The sequence below is a fragment of the Pongo pygmaeus genome, chromosome 15 (genome assembly GCF_028885625.2).
Source record: "Pongo pygmaeus isolate AG05252 chromosome 15, NHGRI_mPonPyg2-v2.0_pri, whole genome shotgun sequence".
NCBI classification, from domain to species: Eukaryota; Metazoa; Chordata; class Mammalia; order Primates; family Hominidae; genus Pongo; species Pongo pygmaeus.
The window spans coordinates 54,785,741-54,803,848 of NC_072388.2; the positions used below are offsets into that span (position 1 = coordinate 54,785,741).

At 44.4% G+C, this 18,108-nt stretch overlaps 1 protein-coding gene across 1 annotated transcript in view; it reads left to right on the plus strand.

Moving 5' to 3' along the window:
- The first annotated feature begins 2,116 nt into the window (after nt 1-2,116).
- Nucleotides 2,117-18,108, plus strand: part of PELI2 (pellino E3 ubiquitin protein ligase family member 2) — a 184,888-nt gene continuing 168,896 nt past the window's right edge. Inside the window, exon 1 of the mRNA XM_054447807.2 lies at nt 2,117-2,631. Coding sequence (XP_054303782.1) covers nt 2,555-2,631 — 77 coding nt within the window. The 5' untranslated portion in view covers nt 2,117-2,554. The remainder of the gene's footprint in view (nt 2,632-18,108) is intronic.

An 18,108-nucleotide genomic window follows, 5' to 3' on the forward strand; every position in this document is an offset into this window, starting at 1 on the left:
GTAAGAGTGAACTGTCATTGTCACATGGCAACAATCAGCTAGAGATGAGTGACAGATAAGCCCTGTAGACGGCACAGACCTTACCCATGTGCCACAGTCCTCACTCAGCCCATTTGCTCATTTGGATTTCCATGCCTGGTCCCTGTATGTATTCTTGACTGCGATCAATAGAATTGCTCTTACCAGTCAGAAGCTTTCAGGGCTCAGAGTGATTCACAGAGCTGATCCAGCCTTGAGCTGCCTAGGATAAAAAGCCTCCATTGACACAAAAACTCATTCACAACAACACTTCCTGTAAGTCAGTCTGATAAAGACAGACCTGATTAAGTACTATAAACATTCTCAAAGACATGTTGGGAGAGTAGAGAGACATGTCCCTCTGGAAGTCAGGGGTGCCACAGGCAGATAGCTAGACTGAGGAACCTTGGAAGACTGAGATATCCTATGGGAAACTCTCAGCCTAGTGCTGGGAACTTAGTAGGAGGTTAATACATATTTCTTTCTATCTTCCTAAGAGCAGATGCGAAGCACAGCAAGGAGGAAATGCAGCCAGAACAGTGTAATGCAATGCAATGCAATGCACACAGGCACAGCAGGCCCAGAGAGAAGGAAGGAGGTAATGGTAGCCTAGAGAGCAGGAGCAGCAATAGAGCAGGCCTAGAGAAGCTAGGGTGACAGAGGCAGGCACCATCGTAATCGGGACTGCGCAACTGCAGAATGATTCTGACAGATCTTTGATAGTCATACAATCTATGTGGTAAGTAGATGCACAGAGTACATGAAGACAACATTAATCCAGCAGAAATCTGAAAGAAATTTACATCAACACTGGGGAGGAGACATGATTTATCCCTTTAGTGAAGGAGTGCTGGTTAAAACTGTAACAGATTTTTCATTACATATAAAAAATATAGAGAATATGTAATATATGCAGAATAACTAATATTCATTTGAAATACAGAATTTCTATAGTTAGCTGAAATAGTTTATTTTTGGCTTACCAATGGTGTGGCTTTAGTTACTTTGGAATAATTTATTTCTAAAACCTCAATTAAAAAAAATCAATTCCTAACTGAAGTAAGATTACCAGAAACATCATGTCACTACCGTAATAACCTGTCAGAGAATGTTACACAAGGGGTGCAGCACAGCGGAATGGAAGGTTACAGATGCAATTATTATTTTTTCTAGCCCTTTGCTTCGGGTCATAGCCAACCAGTCACTATACACAGGGTAGCTTTTGCAGTGTTTATTTCTTCAAATATTTAACAGTGTTGAAAGGCAATGACTCGCAATAATATGTAGAGTTTCTAGCACATTATGAGTGCTTAATAAATGTTAGAACAATAAAATCCTGTATGATGAAAAACAGCAGTCAGTAAAACTATCACAGTCTACAATATTTTAAAGCCATAGCGATAACTAGTTTAAAAAGAATAGAAAGCAAACAGTGCATTGATTAAATCATGGTCATAAAGGAACATTTACGTTCACTAAAAAATCCACCCAGGTAATTTCCCCTTATATGTATTGGGGGATGGAAAGAAGGCACAGGAAAAGTGGATAAAGTATGGATTAAAAAACAACACTTCCCCCATCCCCCCGCCACCCCTCAAAAGCCAGGTGGAGCTCTGTTGACCACAAGCCGGGGTAGCTACATCCAGTGCAACGGTGGGGTGCTCCAAGCGCCTTCGAAACGTCCTCTACTCCAGCACCAACTGGCAAAACCTTCTAATTTTCTAGACGCCTTTCTGCTTGGTTTTGGAAGGGGAGGCACCCAAGTGGGTGTGTGCGACACCTCTAGATGGAAGCCGGGACACAGTGACATCCAGAGAGCGCTATTCTACTCGGAGAGGAAGTTAATCCCATCGAACTCCAGCCAGGAAAACGTGGGCTTGGGAACCGCGGCCGCTCGTTTCCAGGATCTCCCGCGGGCCTTCGCGGCTGAAGAGCTGAAGACCCCGTGCTCTAAGTTTGGGGAAGGAAGTGAGGAAAAAAAATAGAGCTGCTCCTTTAAGAACTTCCTTTCCCTTTTACTCTATGTTTACATAACACAGGGGCCGAGCCTCCGCCTGGCTGAGGGGGGCGGGGAGTGGGCGCGGGCGGCCCAACACGCCGGGGGAGGGGGCGCCCCGCGGGCCGGGGGCGGGCGCCTGGCTCTGCGTGGGGCGGGGCGGCTCCCACCTGCCCGCGCGCTGGCCCCCGCCTCCCCCGCGCGGCCCCCGCCTCTCGTGCGCCCGCTCCCTCCTCCTTTCCTCCCGCCCGCGGGGCTTCGGCGGCGGCGCTCAGCGCAGGCAGGTCCCCCTGCTGCCGGGTCCCATTTGTTGCCGGCTCTGACTCGGGGCGGCCGCGGCGCGCGGAGCTCCGGGGAGTCAGGCGGAGCAGCCGCGCAGCCACGACGGAGCAGCAGCGGGACTGGCCGCCCCGCGCCCCCTTCGCCGCCGTGCCCTTCCCCGGCGCGCTCACCCCGTTCTCGGGATGGGATTGTAGCGGCGGCGCGGACTCGGCGGGGATCGCGGCGGAGGCGGCGGCGTCGGCGGCCGAGCGGAGCTCCATGTTTTCCCCTGGCCAGGAGGAACACTGCGCCCCCAATAAGGAGCCAGTGAAATACGGGGAGCTGGTGGTGCTCGGGTGAGTCCTGGGGTCCCTGGTCCCGGGCAGCGGCGCGGGCGGGGAGCGCCCGCATCCTCGAGCGGGGCTGGCGGGGTGGCTCGGCGCTTTTTGGGGACCGCCGGGGCGCTCGGGGCGGCAGGAGAGGCTCTCAGGGCCCGGACGGCGGCGCGGGGCGGGATGACCCCCATCGGTGCGCGCTCGGGGTGCTGCGGCGGGCGCCGGGCTGCGCTGCGCTGTCCGCGCGGAGAACGCGGCGGAGGAAGTGGCAGCCAGGACTCGGGCGACCCAGCGGGGGCAGCGCGGGGCACCGGGTCCGCGGCCGTATCGTGGGGGCGGGGGCAGGGGCTCCACTTCCCGCGCGCCGCGTCCGGGCCGGAGAGGGCGGGCAGGGACTCCGTGTGAGGCGCCGCCGTCGCGGGCACTTCGCAGGGTCGCTTCCCGAAGCTGAGAGGCCGGCCGGCCCGGAGCCCCGTCTTCCCACCTCCCGCGCGGACAGTGGTTCCCGCGCCCCCGAACTCCGAGCGCGGCGCCGTGAGCTCGGGCCGCCGCGGGCTGTGGGATCCCCGGCTGCGCTTTGCAAATTGTTCCGATGACCGCCTCGGGCCGCCGCAGCCCGAGGGCAGTGAACTGTGTGTGACCCGGGCCGGCCGGCCCTCCGCTTCTCCCCGCTTGGAGTGCTCTGCAGGGAAGGAGCAGGATGCGGCTGCTCGGGGCCTGGCACCGGGGCGCGGGCCGCATCCCCCCGGTCCCGGCCTCGCTGATGCCCTCCGGGCGGTGGGGAGCTCGCCAGCCTCGCCCGCCTCGGCTCCCTCTCTGCTGGTGAAAGCCGCATTTTGAAGATAGTAATTATGTACAATCGTTAAACGGCAGCAATTAGAGACTTCATCTACTTCCTGAGTTTCCTTGTGACATTTCTATTGTTTACCCTTAATAAGCCAGGAGAGAGGCTTCGCGGGCTTAAAGCTGGATATAGTGGGCAGTGAAAGGGGAGGGGGAGGGGGGAAGTGCAGGAAACGGGGGAAGGAACAACTTGGGTTTAGTGTTGAAGAAAGGATTATTTTTTCCTTTGGATATGTCACTCCTGGGAACCCGCGCTTTTGTCCTGAGTTGAAAGACCTGTATTCAGAACATCCTTGGCGCTGATAGGTAGGCTTAGCACACATATGGGGAGTCATGGCTGTGGGAAGACTCAGGGAACTTTGCAAAACGTGTTTTGATAAGTGAGTGCCTTGAAGTAAGTGCTGACTTAAAAATAATTTTAAAGAGAGGAGTTTTTGGGGGAAGCTTCCAGACACCGCACAACTCAAAGCTTCCCAGTCTTCCTGACTTTGTTGCTAGTGCATTAAGTGGGGGTGGTATTGGAAATCTCATTACCTATTTTGAAGCTGTTTGCAGATAAGTGTTTTTCTCACCTACATCTTAATTGCACTTCAAAGACAAATATCAGGGTTCACAGGAAGGCGGGAGGAATGACAGGAGAAAAGCCACAGTTCAGTCTGTCTTATGTAATGTAACTTCAGCCCAACCTAATTTTGTGGAGTTTGGTTTTGTTTGTATGGCTGGCTTCAAAGTGTGTTTAACACTGTGAACTTGACGCGGAAGATTAACGTATGCCAGGACTTTATTTCATTATTTCCTTTTGAGGAAATCATTGTTGAGATGTTTCAGAAAAGCAGCGAGTGGGCCTGGAGAGGTTTTGTGTTCATAGCTGGAAGTGCAGGGCATTCCGAAGCCACGGAAAGGATTGAAACGCTGGATTGTCCTAGTATCATAGTCTCACTCCACAGGAGCCTGTGGATATAACGTTGCAGTTGCATATGGTCTGCCTTTTGCTAATGCTTTTCCAGGAGACCAAAGTATGACATAGTTGGCACTTAATGAGCGAGACACTCAACCGTTGTGTACCTACTCTGTGCCTGTGCTGTTTAGGCACTGTTGATGCAGTGAGAACAGGGAACTTTCCTTTTAGAGTGGAGTGACAGGCATAAACAGAAAGAAATATGCAAATAGAGGAGTAATAAGTGACAATTTCAGGTGCAGCCAAGTTCTAAAAAGGAGTTGATAAACTTGGAGGGTGACTGCTTAGGTGGGTATTGCTTTCTTCGGCTGGAAGGTGAGGGAAGTTCTCTCTGAGGAGGTGAAATGTGAGTAGAGGATGCTAGTCTGGTTTTTGAATACTTGGATTGTGGTGTTTTTCTTTTTTTGAGAGTAGGTTTCTGACTGTTTACCAGTGTTGAACACATTGAAGAGTGCAGGTGAAAGAGTGACTAGGTAGGTAGATTTTTAAAAAGAACCTTATTCATATTCCACCCTTAGGATTTGAGACAGTGTACTTCATCTTAAAACAACAATAATATTCACATATAATTCATATCATCTTTATGATATCTTTATGTCCTCTGGGGCATAAATATTGGAAAACAGAAAATTTCAAGCAGATTTTCTGAATAATGAGATGATTCCTGAGCGCTAACAATGCCTAATATTTGATATTGATAGAAGCTTTGCTTGTCAAATTCAGTGCTTTTTTTTTTTTAATGGTTATGTGACTGTCCTTTTTGCTCACTTTTGAATGTCATAGTAAAACATTACTAGGAAATCCTGGAGAGCAGAGTGAAGAGCTGATAGATGTCTGTATCCGTATATAAATACTTCTGTATCTTTTCGTGTATTACACAGTGTTATTAAGAGATTCCACATAGCTAGGATTTTAGTGAGCTCATCACTTTCTGGGCAGATTAGTGGAATTTAATTATTTCATGATTCCAGTCAGTTCGTGTATCATAGCCGCAACTCTTTGTTGTGTCCACTACTTAACTGAAGGCAGAGAAAAATGAGTGGTCTAACCAGCAGGTCTTTTTGCTATAATTTTAAACTTACTGACGTTTTAAGATTAGGGAAGTGGCTCAGGATTTGAGAGGCAGTTTGGTATAGTGGGAAGAACGTGCTTTTACAGGTGGGTGACCTGGATAAGCCCTGCTCTCTTGCTGACTGGCTCTGTGACTTTGGCTTAGTTCCTCCTTCTCCTCTCTGTTTCTTTATCAATTTACAAAATATGATTGGATTAGGTAGACTTCAAGAGCCCTTCTTGGTCTGTGCTCAGTAATTCTGTTCGTTGACGCAAATGTGGAAAATATTTAGTTCCATATTCTAAGTTTCCTGACAGTTGTTTTAATAGCAGAAAAGACCAATGTTGTGGTTGTTTTTTATGAAGATGTGCATAAAAACAGAATGTTTAAAAAAGTTGTAATGATATACATCTATTTGACTCATTGGTGTTAGATTACCCATGAGAGCATTTAAATTGGGTAAAACTTTATGTTCCAAGTTTAAGAAAGACAGTGATGTTTTGAAATGTAGCTAAATAGGCTGAAATAACCAGCATAAAGAGGAGATGATCTCATGATAAAAATTTAGGACTGGATAGCATTAGGAGAAATACCTAATGTAGATGATGGGTTGATGGGTGCAGCAAACCACCATGGCACGTATGTACCTATGTAACAAACCTGCACATTCTGCACATGTATCCCAGACTTACAGTATAATAAAAAAAATTAGGACTGGAAGGGGGCCTAATGGTCATGGTATATGTTTAGCCCTTATACTTTATTCTTGAGGACACAGACTCCCAGAACAAGAGAGGTTCAAGTTCATAGTTGATCTGGGTTGAGCTGGGTGGCTGTACTCCCCCACTCTACCCTTTCCCCACTTTAAGACAGATTCCAGCAGCGCTGTCAGTTCCTCAAAGCATCCTTTCTGGATTCAGTTTGAAGCATGTGGCTCTCTTGCTGACTAATGGCCCATCGTGGTTTTTGGAAAAATATTGCTTACTCTCAGTTCCTCTCACCTCACAGTTGAATGGATAATGCATTTTGCAAGACTTTTTTTTTTTTTCTCTTTTGATGCTTCACAAAATGTATTTTTATTGGCTCTCTCAACCAAGGGTTCTTAACCTAGGGTCCACAGATGGAGTTTGGGACGTTGTTGAACTTAGATGGGGGAAAAATATGTCTTGATTTTCATGATATTCAAACTGCAGTTTAGCATTTTCATTCACTTATGAGTGTAGGCAACAAAAAGACTTGCTGCTGGATTTTGTTGTTTAATGCATTATTACAGAAGTGCACATATGTATTGCAATTTAAGACTTTTGATAATTAAGTATAACTGATTCCAGTTGTAATCCTTTGTATTTTATCTTATATGTTTAAAAACATTAGTCTGAGAAGGGCTTAGTACATGTCATCAAACTGCCAAAGGGATTCTTGGCACAAAAAGAGGGTAAGAACCTCTACAAATGAAAATATAAATATGACTCAAAAATGAAGTATTTTAGTAGAAATTGATTAAGCTCTACAAAAGGAGGTAGGTACCTGCCTCATTTCCTTTGGACGATGCAGTGTTCTGTCAGGTAAGACAAAGAGGGTTATAGTAGCTTGTAGAGTTTATGGTCTTTTTTTTTTTTTTTTAAAAAAAAAAAACAGGTCCCAATTTCTATATACTTTTTGTTGTTGCTGTAACCTCAGCACTTTGCCTTGACGACTCCACCCTTTGGTGGCAATAAGAAACCTTCACATATACCCTAGCACTTTTCCTTTTCTCATCCTCCACTCTAATTTGGGCCCAAAGACATCAAACATTAGTATCTTTTATAGACTAAAAGGTCTTTGAACTTAAAAAAAAATTTATAAAACAAAATCTTTACTGTCACTCAGCATGTGGGGTGATCTGAAGAGCTCAGATCTGTTTGTGTGGATCTAATTCTGTAGGCTATTAAGGGTTATGGTGTTACTGGCTTTGAGTTGCTATATTTTCCTTTACTAACTTTAGCCTTGTTTGGAATATGTGGCTGTCTCTGTTGCTGTGTGGTTTCTGGTCTGGCTTTCTCAGATTTATTTGTTTCTCTCTTTAACACACCAAGACTGAAAGCTTCATTAGGTCTTTTCATTTCTGGTTGTGTTTCATCCTGTGATCAATATTTGGGGATGCTGTGTATAAATGAAAGTAAAACAGGCTTGATTCAGGTTCAGTAATTTTACCAAACATTTTATTGAAAAAATAAAATACTTATGCACAAAGGACCAAAACAAAACAAAATAGCCGTTGCTATATTTGAGAGAGACCAATATTGTCACATTGGAGCACTGGTTTTATATCTGCTGTGCAGGGCTTGCAGTGTGGCCTTCCTGAAAGTATGTATGTGGGGTTGTAGGTTGGCTTTTGAATGGAGACAACAGCAACTTGGTAGACCTCATTGGTATGGGAGAAAAATAACTGTGAAAAGGAATTTATAGTGTCTTTTGATTTAATTAAATGTTTCTCCTGGGGTGTGCAGAAATCTGTTTTATAAAAAGAAAAGTAAAGGTTAGAATAATTCAGTTATTAGTTCTTACTGAGCTTATTGTCACCTTCATCTTCTGGAAAATAAAATAATAAGAGCAGAAAGTGCTTCATATTTCTTAGCTTTGTCTAAATCAGCTGTTCTCAACCACTGTCTCAACTACCTCATATGTGATGATCAGTCTTGAGGGTATGTGGCCAGTAATTTATGACAAGTAATAAAGTGTGGATCTTTCAAATGATTCAGATATGTCATGTTAATAATGCCATTTTTCACCCTTTTGCATTCTGTATGTTTTCTCAAGTGGAAGAGAAAGGGGTGGAGTTACATCAGGCAAGCCAGGAATGTATTCATTCAGCAAATATTTATTGGCTGTCTACTCTTCCAGGCATGAGGAATATAGCTAGGACAAGGCAGACACATTCCTTTTCCTGGTGAACTGCTCTCTTATTTTTGTCCCAGCCTCTTTGTGAATAACCATTACTGATACATGGTTCATTTATTTATTCCCCAAATATTTGAGCATCTGCCACTTGTCAGATGCTGTGGATTGCACTAAGGGATGCGCAGGTGAACAAGACAGTCATGGTCCCTGCTGCTGCAGCACTGACAGCCTAGCTGGGAGACCCGAAGGCTGGGATGGTGGTTGTGTTAGCAGGGTCTCCTAGCCATGTGCCAGGATGAGATGGGGATGACCAGGATGGAGATAAGAGGGAAAGAATGCTTTCTGAAGAAGATTTGGAGCATTCTGCAACCTAGAGATGAGCACATGCGGCTACTTTGAGGAACAGAGAAACACTCTTTATGGCTAGAAAAGAATGATTGAATGAAATATTGTGAGGGATGGTGATGGAGGGACGGATCATGAAGGGCTGATAAGGTATTGGAAGGGATTTGGACTTTACCCTAAGGGCATAGGAGACTGTTGCAGGGTTTTCCTAGTATGAGATGGGAGTGAAGAAAGCCCTCTGCTCTTTGCAGAGTGGAGTTGGAAGGCACAGTGGAGTTGGAAGGGGAAACTGAGGCTGCAGCCCAACAAAGCAGAGAGAGAATGGAATGTGAGCTAGAGGGCAGCTGTCTTGCTTCTAGTTCCTGGTTCAGGTACCTTCTGGGACCTAGTTTTGTGTGACTGACCATTCATTCAGTGACTCAGGATACTGACTGAGGACCAGCACTGCTCCCATCCCTGGGCTACACCAGCGAACAAGACAGACAGCTTCCCTTCCTGCCTGCTTGGAGCTTACCTTTTATTGGGAGAGGTGAGCAAGCAAAGGAGTAGATAAAAATGGAACTTTAGAGACTGCTGGGAGGAAACTAAAGCAGGATAAGGAGGAAGAGAGTGATTGGGTGGGCAGGGGTGGTTGAATTGGCAGGGTAAAATGCTAGGGATAAGGTAGTGGGAATCCTTTCAGGCAGAATAATCAGGAAAAGCTTTTCTGAGACAATAATCCTGTGTCCTTTGAGAGTCCCCACTTCTTTCAGTTTTTACTTACTTTTTTTTCTGTTCAAGCCACCTTGAGTGGGTTCTGCTCTTACAATCAGAAGATTCCAAGTATTCTGTTAAGAGGCAAAGTATATAAGCAATTTACTGAAGGGAAAAATAGAAGTGTAAACAAATATAAGGGCAGATAGTTAAGCATCCCTGGACAAAAACGTGATTCTGCCCTCTGTGCTGCTGGCCATGTGCCCAGAGTGGCCATTGCATTCCACCAGAGTGTATTGCCCCTTGAGGGTAGGAACCCCGACTTCCACTCCCCCTGGAATTCTGGGCTTCCCTTTCTGGTGCATGTTAGGTACTCGCTGAGCCTCTTGGAGAAATGGATTTCTGTGACACACCCTAGTTTGCCACCCCACATGGAGATGTGGCCAGGGCTCAGTGAATGTTCTGGACTTGGAAGGAGCACTCTGCTTCTGTAGCACAACTGCAGTTTTGTAAACAAGCCTACCAACCTTTAGGGCCCAAGTCAAAGTTTCCCTGAGAAGCTAAACATGTGCTTTACTGACATCAGATATTCCAGTTTCAACTTTTGTTTGTTTTTCTTTTTGTCAGTCACCTAGCAGTCATGTTGTCACCTGCAGAAAGTCCTGCCTTGAAGGGAAGCAGGCCATCTGTTCTGATTCCACCAGCTGCTCAGAGCTGCATTGCAGTGCGCCACAGTGGCGTTGAAAGGCTGTGGTCATTAATGCCTATTAATGATGGCTGGAAATACTGTGGCATACAAGCCTCTTGGATGAGAGACCTAATAAATATGCATCAGGGGACATTTTCAGCAGCAGGTTTAAGGCTATTGCGAGTCATTCTCGATTGAGGTTTTCTTTCTAGCCATCCGCATAATGCTGCTCACTCTCAAACACTTCACTCTGCTTATCCCTGCTTTTCTGCTTATGCAGAATCTGTTTTTAGGATAAGAAATCATTATTTCAAGCTTTGTACTTCCATTCTTATTAGTACTGGTTTAACAGAATTTAACCAGAGCGAGCAGTTGTGTGTTTGGCTTCTAGGCTATTGGTATAAAACCGCTGATCATGATTACCAAGTGCCTCGGAGGACCTCGGTGGCCCCCCGCCTTTCCCATCTTGTGCTTCCTGCTCCATGATTATAGAACACTAATTATAATCAGAACTGGTGATGGGTGAGCAATTAGGCTTTTCTGGACTGATGATTGATTGATTGATTGATTGATTGCGTTGGGGAAAGGCCCTTCCTGTGGAAGGATTGTAGACACAAAGGAGTGTGCTTTCACACCAGATCCCAGAAAATTATGCTGACTAGATCCTTGATGTAGTACATAAGATTACATTATGGTTTGGGTACTTTGATCACATGCCGTGGATAGAATTCAAAATGCAGCCTGACAAGACTGATAGGAAATAAATTCATTAAGTTTTTGTTGAGTTGTTTTTTGTCTCTTCGGGCTATTGATCATTCTAGTGAGCACAATTTCAGCCTTTTTGATGAGTTATTCCAAACATTAAGTACTGTACGGTTTGAAAATCTTAGGTAACAAAAGCATTTTTGGAGTGACTTTATAATTTATAAGTCATCTGCAAGTCTTTTTGCATTTGTTAATCTCCAGTAGTATCTGAAATTTGTTGAGAGCATGGCAGTTGAAGAATAGCCTAGCTTAGTGAGAACCATCCTTCTGGCAGACTGGAACATAAGCAGCTTTCACCCAGGAGAGCTAATGCATGACACAGATTTTCAAGCTTTTAAAGGTCACCTGACATGAAATAACAGAACTAACAGATTCGAGTAGGTGAGGTAATCTATACAAGCATCCTGCAGGTACAGGATGGCGGAAGGACCAGATGAATGTTTTAACACTGCATTCGGGTGGTTAAAGGACAGGATGAAGAGCTCATTTATATTGATTGTACCTGTCTGTGACTGTTAGCAGTAAGAAGGTGGTACAGTTCCTGAAATACTTTATGTCTCCTCCATACCATGGAGAACAGTTCTGTGTTGGTGAGAAGCAAGCCAAGGCAGAAGATTGCTCTTGTGTGGTGCAGTTTACAAAAGAGACAAAATTTGACAGCAGCCACTGCTGCCAGCCACCTGCACAGCACTCAGGGTTGGGAGAGCTACAGGCCTAGCATCCACCGGTTACTGCCTCCAGGTTGAACACTTCGCCATAGAAAGAAAATGAAAGCATTCCTCTAGTAGCTAAAGTGAACGTAACTTCTGAAATTTCTCCAAATTCTGTTTGGGGAATTTTAGCATTTTTCATTTCTAATGAGAGGGACTGAAAAATGTGAAATCAAAACTTTTGCATTCAAAATTGATCAACTGAGTGTAAAAGAAATTTAAATAATTGAACTTCCAGATGATGTTAAGTCTGTAGCTTTTATAATTTTGTTGTTTTTAAAGCTTAAAATTACACTAAGAATTTTGAGATGCATGTGTGTATGTATATATTTTATTGCATGTATGTTCTGCATGGGTATATTAAAAATGTGATTCATTGATCCTGCACATGGACCCCTGAACTTTAAGATGAAGAAAAAAAATGGGATTACCTGTACATACTAGAAATTAAGCACTATCTAAACATACACACTAAACACTGATCACTCGGTTTGTGTTAGGTGATGCTGTTGCTGTTTTACGAGGCTGATTTCACTTCAGAGGACTAGGGGTGGTGGAGCCTACATAAGGAAATGCCCCCCAGGGGTACACAGCCTAAGGGCAAGACAGATGACTTAGCAACAAATCATTAATTAGGGTGTAGAGGGGTGGTGGGCGAGAGCTCTGGGCATACTATATGCCAGGTTCCATTAGGTGGTTTACATTATCCTTTCCAGGAGTTCAAATTTATTATCTGGACAATGAGGCTCCAGCTTAGTGACTTGTCCAAGCTCACTCCCCTAGTTAGTGGGAATCTGGTTAGAAGGTAGGTCCTTGTGGCTCTCATGCTTGATTATTTCCAGCAGGGTGAAGGTGAGAGGCATGTGTATTGCTGGGAGATTGGGAAAGATTTCCTGGGGCAGGTGGCCTTTAGCAGAGCCTTGAGAGGTGACCTGGGTTTTTTATAGAGCAGTGGTAGTAAAAGCATGGTGATTTTGGAACCTTGAGGGGTTTGGCTGGAGGCCGAAGTACTTGGGGAGAGAGGTGAAGTTGGAAAGTCAGGTTAGGGTATTGTTGGGGTATTGAAATAGTTGGGCTAGGGTTATATAGTAGGTAATCTCAGAGTGGTCCCTGCCTTCATGGAGCCTACAGTCCATCAAGAAGGAAGTCCTTTAAGCAAACCTGGCACGGTGCTGCCAAGGAGAAGTACAAGGTTTCATGTACAGTAGGGGACAAAATTTGTTTTTGGGGGAGGGCAGGTTTTTGTGGGGAGGGAGGGAATTCTATGTCAGCAGAGGTAGAAAGGGTGAGTTAGCTAAGGGTTAGCAAGGGGAAAGCAGAGTGCCTGAAGGCACATTGAGAGGTTGAGGGGCTGAGAGACTGAGAGATATCCAGCACCTTTGGAACTGAAGGGGTGAGAGGGCCTTTGTGATGAGAGAGACTTGGAAGGAAGGACCTGGGCCCAGTAAAGGCTGTGGCCTCTGGGAGGGAGAAGCCCTGCTAATAACATTTCAAGGCATTATTCCAGACTCTGGGTAGCAGGCAGTGTCAGCCTTCTGAGTAGGTTAGTGAACTAATCCTTAGGACCCAGTCTTGCTTGAAATCTCCAAATAGGCTTGTTTTCCCTTTTGTAATTCATTTCCCTCCTACCTTTGTCTCTCTTCCCCTGCCAAAGAACAGTTGCTCACAATGGGTGTAGCCCCCTTCTGTGCGATGGCGACAGTGAGGTGAGGTAACGTGATCCATTTAATCATTTGGGCACTCAGTGGTTTGATTTTGAAACTTGTGCTGGAACCAGTGAATGTTTTGGGGTTAAACTCCACTGGCAGAGCAGTTAGTGATCTAAGAACTCTTTCCTGTTACCCATTCAGACAACTGTGCCTCCGGAGCCTTGCTTTCCCTGGACGCCCAAGGGATGGGGTCCTGAGTGCTTTGTCCACCAAGAAAAGAGGAGAAGGACCCATAGCCCTGTGCTCTTTCCTGCATGGGAGGACGCAGAGTGTGCCCACCAGCTGCTTTTCCTCCAGGCTGTTGTTTCAAGCAAGGGTGGGCTTGTCCCTCTGCCTTAGGGTCTTGGCTGTCTCTTGCTGAGCTATGGCAGCAATAGTGTGGAGCAGGTGGGGACTGGCATTTAGCCCCCAGACCAGCCCCTCTGAGGGTGTAATTGATCCCATTGCTGGAGAAAAGAGCAGAGCAGATTTCTGGCCTTGCAGTGTTTGCTGCAGGTGGGGGTCTTGGCTCACTGAGGGGCTGCCCTGCTTGGCCTGGTCGTGTTCCCATCTCGACCTCTGCCATTTCTTCAGGGTGCTCCTTTTGAATTGAAGTGGAGGTCCCTGGCCAGAACCTGCAGTTAAAAATGATCCTTAAAGAGGAAGCATTGAGATCTGAGTTTTTTTTTTCTTTTCCTGAGGAGATGAGGAAATTCTGGCTAGACTCTTGCTGCTTAGTGGGTTGGTTCTTCCTGCTCCTTGGGGGAGGTCCCCAGAGGGCTGGCTCCTGAACCCTGATGGTATCTGTCCTTTATTGAGTGCTGATTCTTAGCTGGGTCCTTTGTAAAGTGCTATTCGTGTGTGGCCTCTTTAAATGTTTAGCGAGGGAGGTGTAGGTACCATCACTCATCATTTTATGCATGAAACTGAGTCATGATGCTTGAGAAGCCTGTGCAGGGCCACATGTGACAGAGTGCTGATTCGAACCTAGGTCTTTCTGACTCCAAGTTGTTCAATCCTGCCTTTACTGTATGTGTTCCAAAGCAGTTTTGTATGTTTTTGTTTTGTTTTTTTTAACCAAACCCTTGCCATACTGGTATTCTCATTAAACATAGTGGTGTAAAACTTCACTCATTCAAAGAAGTTACCAGTAAGGTGAAATGTTTTTTCCTTGGGTTTACAACTTATATTAACTTTTTTTGGGAAGTTGCCTACATACGTGCTTTGCCCACATGAGTATTGTGCTCCTAGTATGTTTTCAGAAAATTAAATGTCTGTTTTTGAGGAAATAAAAATGAATCCTCATATCTGCCCTATTTACCTGAATATATTATATATAAGTATATATCATATTGAATTGATGCATCAATATGAATTGGATGTTGGATAAAGGCAGGAAAAGCTGCCTTTGTCATCCAAAGTAATAAGTTCATGTCTCTAGTTTTCAAGATGATCCATTTTGTTCCTCCTTCCAGTAAAGCTGTCTAACCTTATTAGCTGTGGCATGTACCCTTGAAATCTTCTTCTTGCTTTTGTTGCTGTCGTTGATAATTTAGGCTAGCATTTGCATTTCGTTTATAGTTTGGAAAAGGGGCTTCAAGTACTTTTCCTCTCTAATAAAGGTCTGTTTTTGCCTGGGACTAACGTCACTGTTATGTTGATTTTTCCTTTCTTGTCTTTTGATCTTCCTGTTAGTATTGATTAAGGGAAAAGTCCATATAGCTCTATCTCCTCACTAACAGTACTTGGTATAACTTGTTTCAGCAGTGGCACTTGGTTTAGCTAATCCAAAAAGCATAGTCCAACAGCAGTCCAGGAAAAGTGCCTTTTATTTGCTTATTGTGTTAGCTTAGACCAGGTGCCAGCTCTAAGGCTTTGATGAAACTCAGTTGATTTAGACCCTTCTGAGAGCTGGTATAGCTTTACACTGTATAGTTTGAACCTTCCTGTGAGAGCAGTGAAGCCTTTTTGGTTACATAGGTGGTGAGGTACATATGACCCAGAGTTTCTGAAAAACATTCTGAGCAAACAGGCATCTTGAGATATCAGTTGGTAAAATACCAAAGGACAAATACAGCATCTTCATAAGCAGTATTAGATGTTATATGGGAAAAACCAGAGACCTGGAAACACTGCAGGGAAGTAATTCAATCAGCGGGTTCTGCTAATGTAATAAGCGACACAAGGGTGAAACCTGAGTAGTTTACACGTACCAGAAATGCCCTTCAGTTGAATTATTGTCTTATCATGGTAGCCTGCCTGTGCACTACTGTTTTGAATATTAAAAGACAGCACAGCTCACTTTTTCCCCAGGTGGAAAAGGCCCAAATCTTCATCACCTTAGTAATTTGTTTCCTCCTCTTCCCACTCCTTACCCCCTTTAGTCAAAGCTCATGCTTTGGGTTTATTACTTAGAAATCTCGTCCGGGATAATAAAGCATACAGACTTGGTGTTGTATAAAAACCACTACACTCCAGCCTGGGCGACACAGTGAAACCCTGTCTCAAAAAAATGAAATAAAACTGCTCTTCAATTGTGCCGAGTTCAGGAGAGAGTTGCTTCTCTCTTTGCAGGTAGTGAGGAGGGCTGAGCGGAGGGGATTTCCCCCTCACTGAATTTTCCTTGCTCCTGTGCAATTTACTAATTATAAATTAGTAAATTGAACTGCGAGTCTCTTGCCCAGTGTGAGAGGCTTATAAAGGGGCCCAGGCTCCTGCCACATGCCATGTGCTCCTTTACAGCAGCCCTGGAGGAGGCGATGCCATCCCATTGAACAAATGAGGAAATGCTGATGCCCAGACACTGAGTGACTTGTGTGACTCTGCACAGTCAGTAAAGGATTTTGAAGTTCAGGAATTTGAATCCAGGTCTCAGATTTTAAAGCTCAAGTGTATTCCACTTCTCAAAGCCTGTGTATACATCTTATGTTTGTATCAGGACTTTACAAGACTGGAGGCACTTCCCTAAGGCTGTATCATCGTCCGTAATAACTTTCGATAGAGATCAGGAGGTTGTAACTTAATGTTTTACATTAAGGTCCGAAGTTGTGATGGTAACAGTGGAAATGCTGGAGACTTCTCCATGGGACTCCTGTTGTGGGGTGGACAGCTGTGTAGGCGGACAGCCCTGCTGGAGTCACCCCCGCCCCGCTGCTTGATGGCTTGGCCTGCTTATGTTCCTGTTCTGTTCTTCCCTCCCAGACCCACGGAAAGGGTCAGAGGGTGCCTGCCCCTGTTTTTCCTGTTACCTCCATTCAGATCAAATCCAGACAATGGAGCTCAGCTCCCTCAGGAGAAGGGCTTTCTGTAGCCCTTTCAGCTCAGTTTAAGTGACTGTTTCTCTGATCTAATTGGGTCTTTTTATCTACTTGAACACTCGCCATGTTGGTTACCATAAATCACGCCCTCTTCAATTTTGCTTGTGAAATTAATTCACCCCAGTTTTCCCTAGGTTAAGCCGGTTTTAAGTTATCTCTCATTGATTCCTACGACTTTTAGACGTGAACACTAATCATTAACACAGATCATTTAGCTTTCTTCACTAAAAAATTTGTAAATGGGATTTTTTTCTTAAGGCAGGCAATTTATATTTAGGTAATATTGTATTAATTTAAAAGGCTGTATACTAAATGGTATATTAATGAAAATTTTGGAAGAAAAATTTTTCCAAATTTTGGAAAAATCCTCATTTTTCTTTAACCATGATGCTAATATTATTTTCATTTTTGTCCACATTCACTTCTAGTTATTGTCCATATACATGCATATTTTCATACATCTCATTTTAAACATAGTATATGTACTTCTTTTTAAAGCGTTAGCCAACTGACTTTCGTTTTTAGAGAATTTGATTAATGCTAAAAATCATTTAAAATAAGCCAAATATATTTTTTCTTGATCAGAGTGAGGTATATGTTAATAGGTGAATACGAGTCTGCTTTTTGTGGGCGAGTTGAGGGGGCAGCATTGGGAATTGCCATGTGATTTCTAAAGTGTCTGTATGTTTTAACAGGATATATGGGAGGAGGAGAAACAGGGTTCTGTCCTCTGAGATCTTTAGAAGATCTCTGAAAGACTCAGTATGTATGCCCAGGGCATGGCTTCTGAAAATAAGTCTATTAGGTACTTAGAGGAAAGGACACTACATTTTACACATGTCCTGCCCAGGCAAGCTCGGGATCCAATTTTCTGCCCTTGGGGCCTTCCCCCACCCCCGTTATATGTTCATATAACTTTCTTCTTTTTCTTCATCTTTTGTGCTTTGGCACATGCAACTCCCTCTGCCTGCTACAACCTGCTCAACTGATAGGATTTAGCCCAGGTGTCACTTCCAGCATGATGCCCTTCCTGAATCCTCCCCCTTTTCCCTCCAGTCAGGAGCAAGGATTTCTAGTGAGCTTTCTGTGCCTTGTAAATGTCGCCTCCTTCAAGCGCCACGACAGGGCAGAGTTTGGGGCTCATTCAGCTGCCATCTGTCCCAATACGTGGTGTACCTGGCACTACATGGAGGGTCAGAATGGATTGGAAATATGAACATTCTCATAAGGATGTCTTCTTCCTTCTTTTTGCTGTACCCTGCTGTAGTTTTTAAGAATGTATTATTTACTTTAAAATAGGTAGTTTATTTATATTTCTTTATAAAGAATGCTTAGTTTATTTATATTTCTTTATAAAGAATGTATCTTCCAAGGTAAGGTAGATTGTAAAATTCTTCAGCACATAAATATAGTAAGTACTCATTGACAGTTGACTGGTTATATAGTGAGATGGTGATAAATTTTAAAGTTTCCTTTTAAACTTTAAGAAAGAGAAGGGATTACAGTCATGAGTACAGAGATGTGGCCTGAAGCTGACAGTAATTTCAGCTTTTTGCCTTA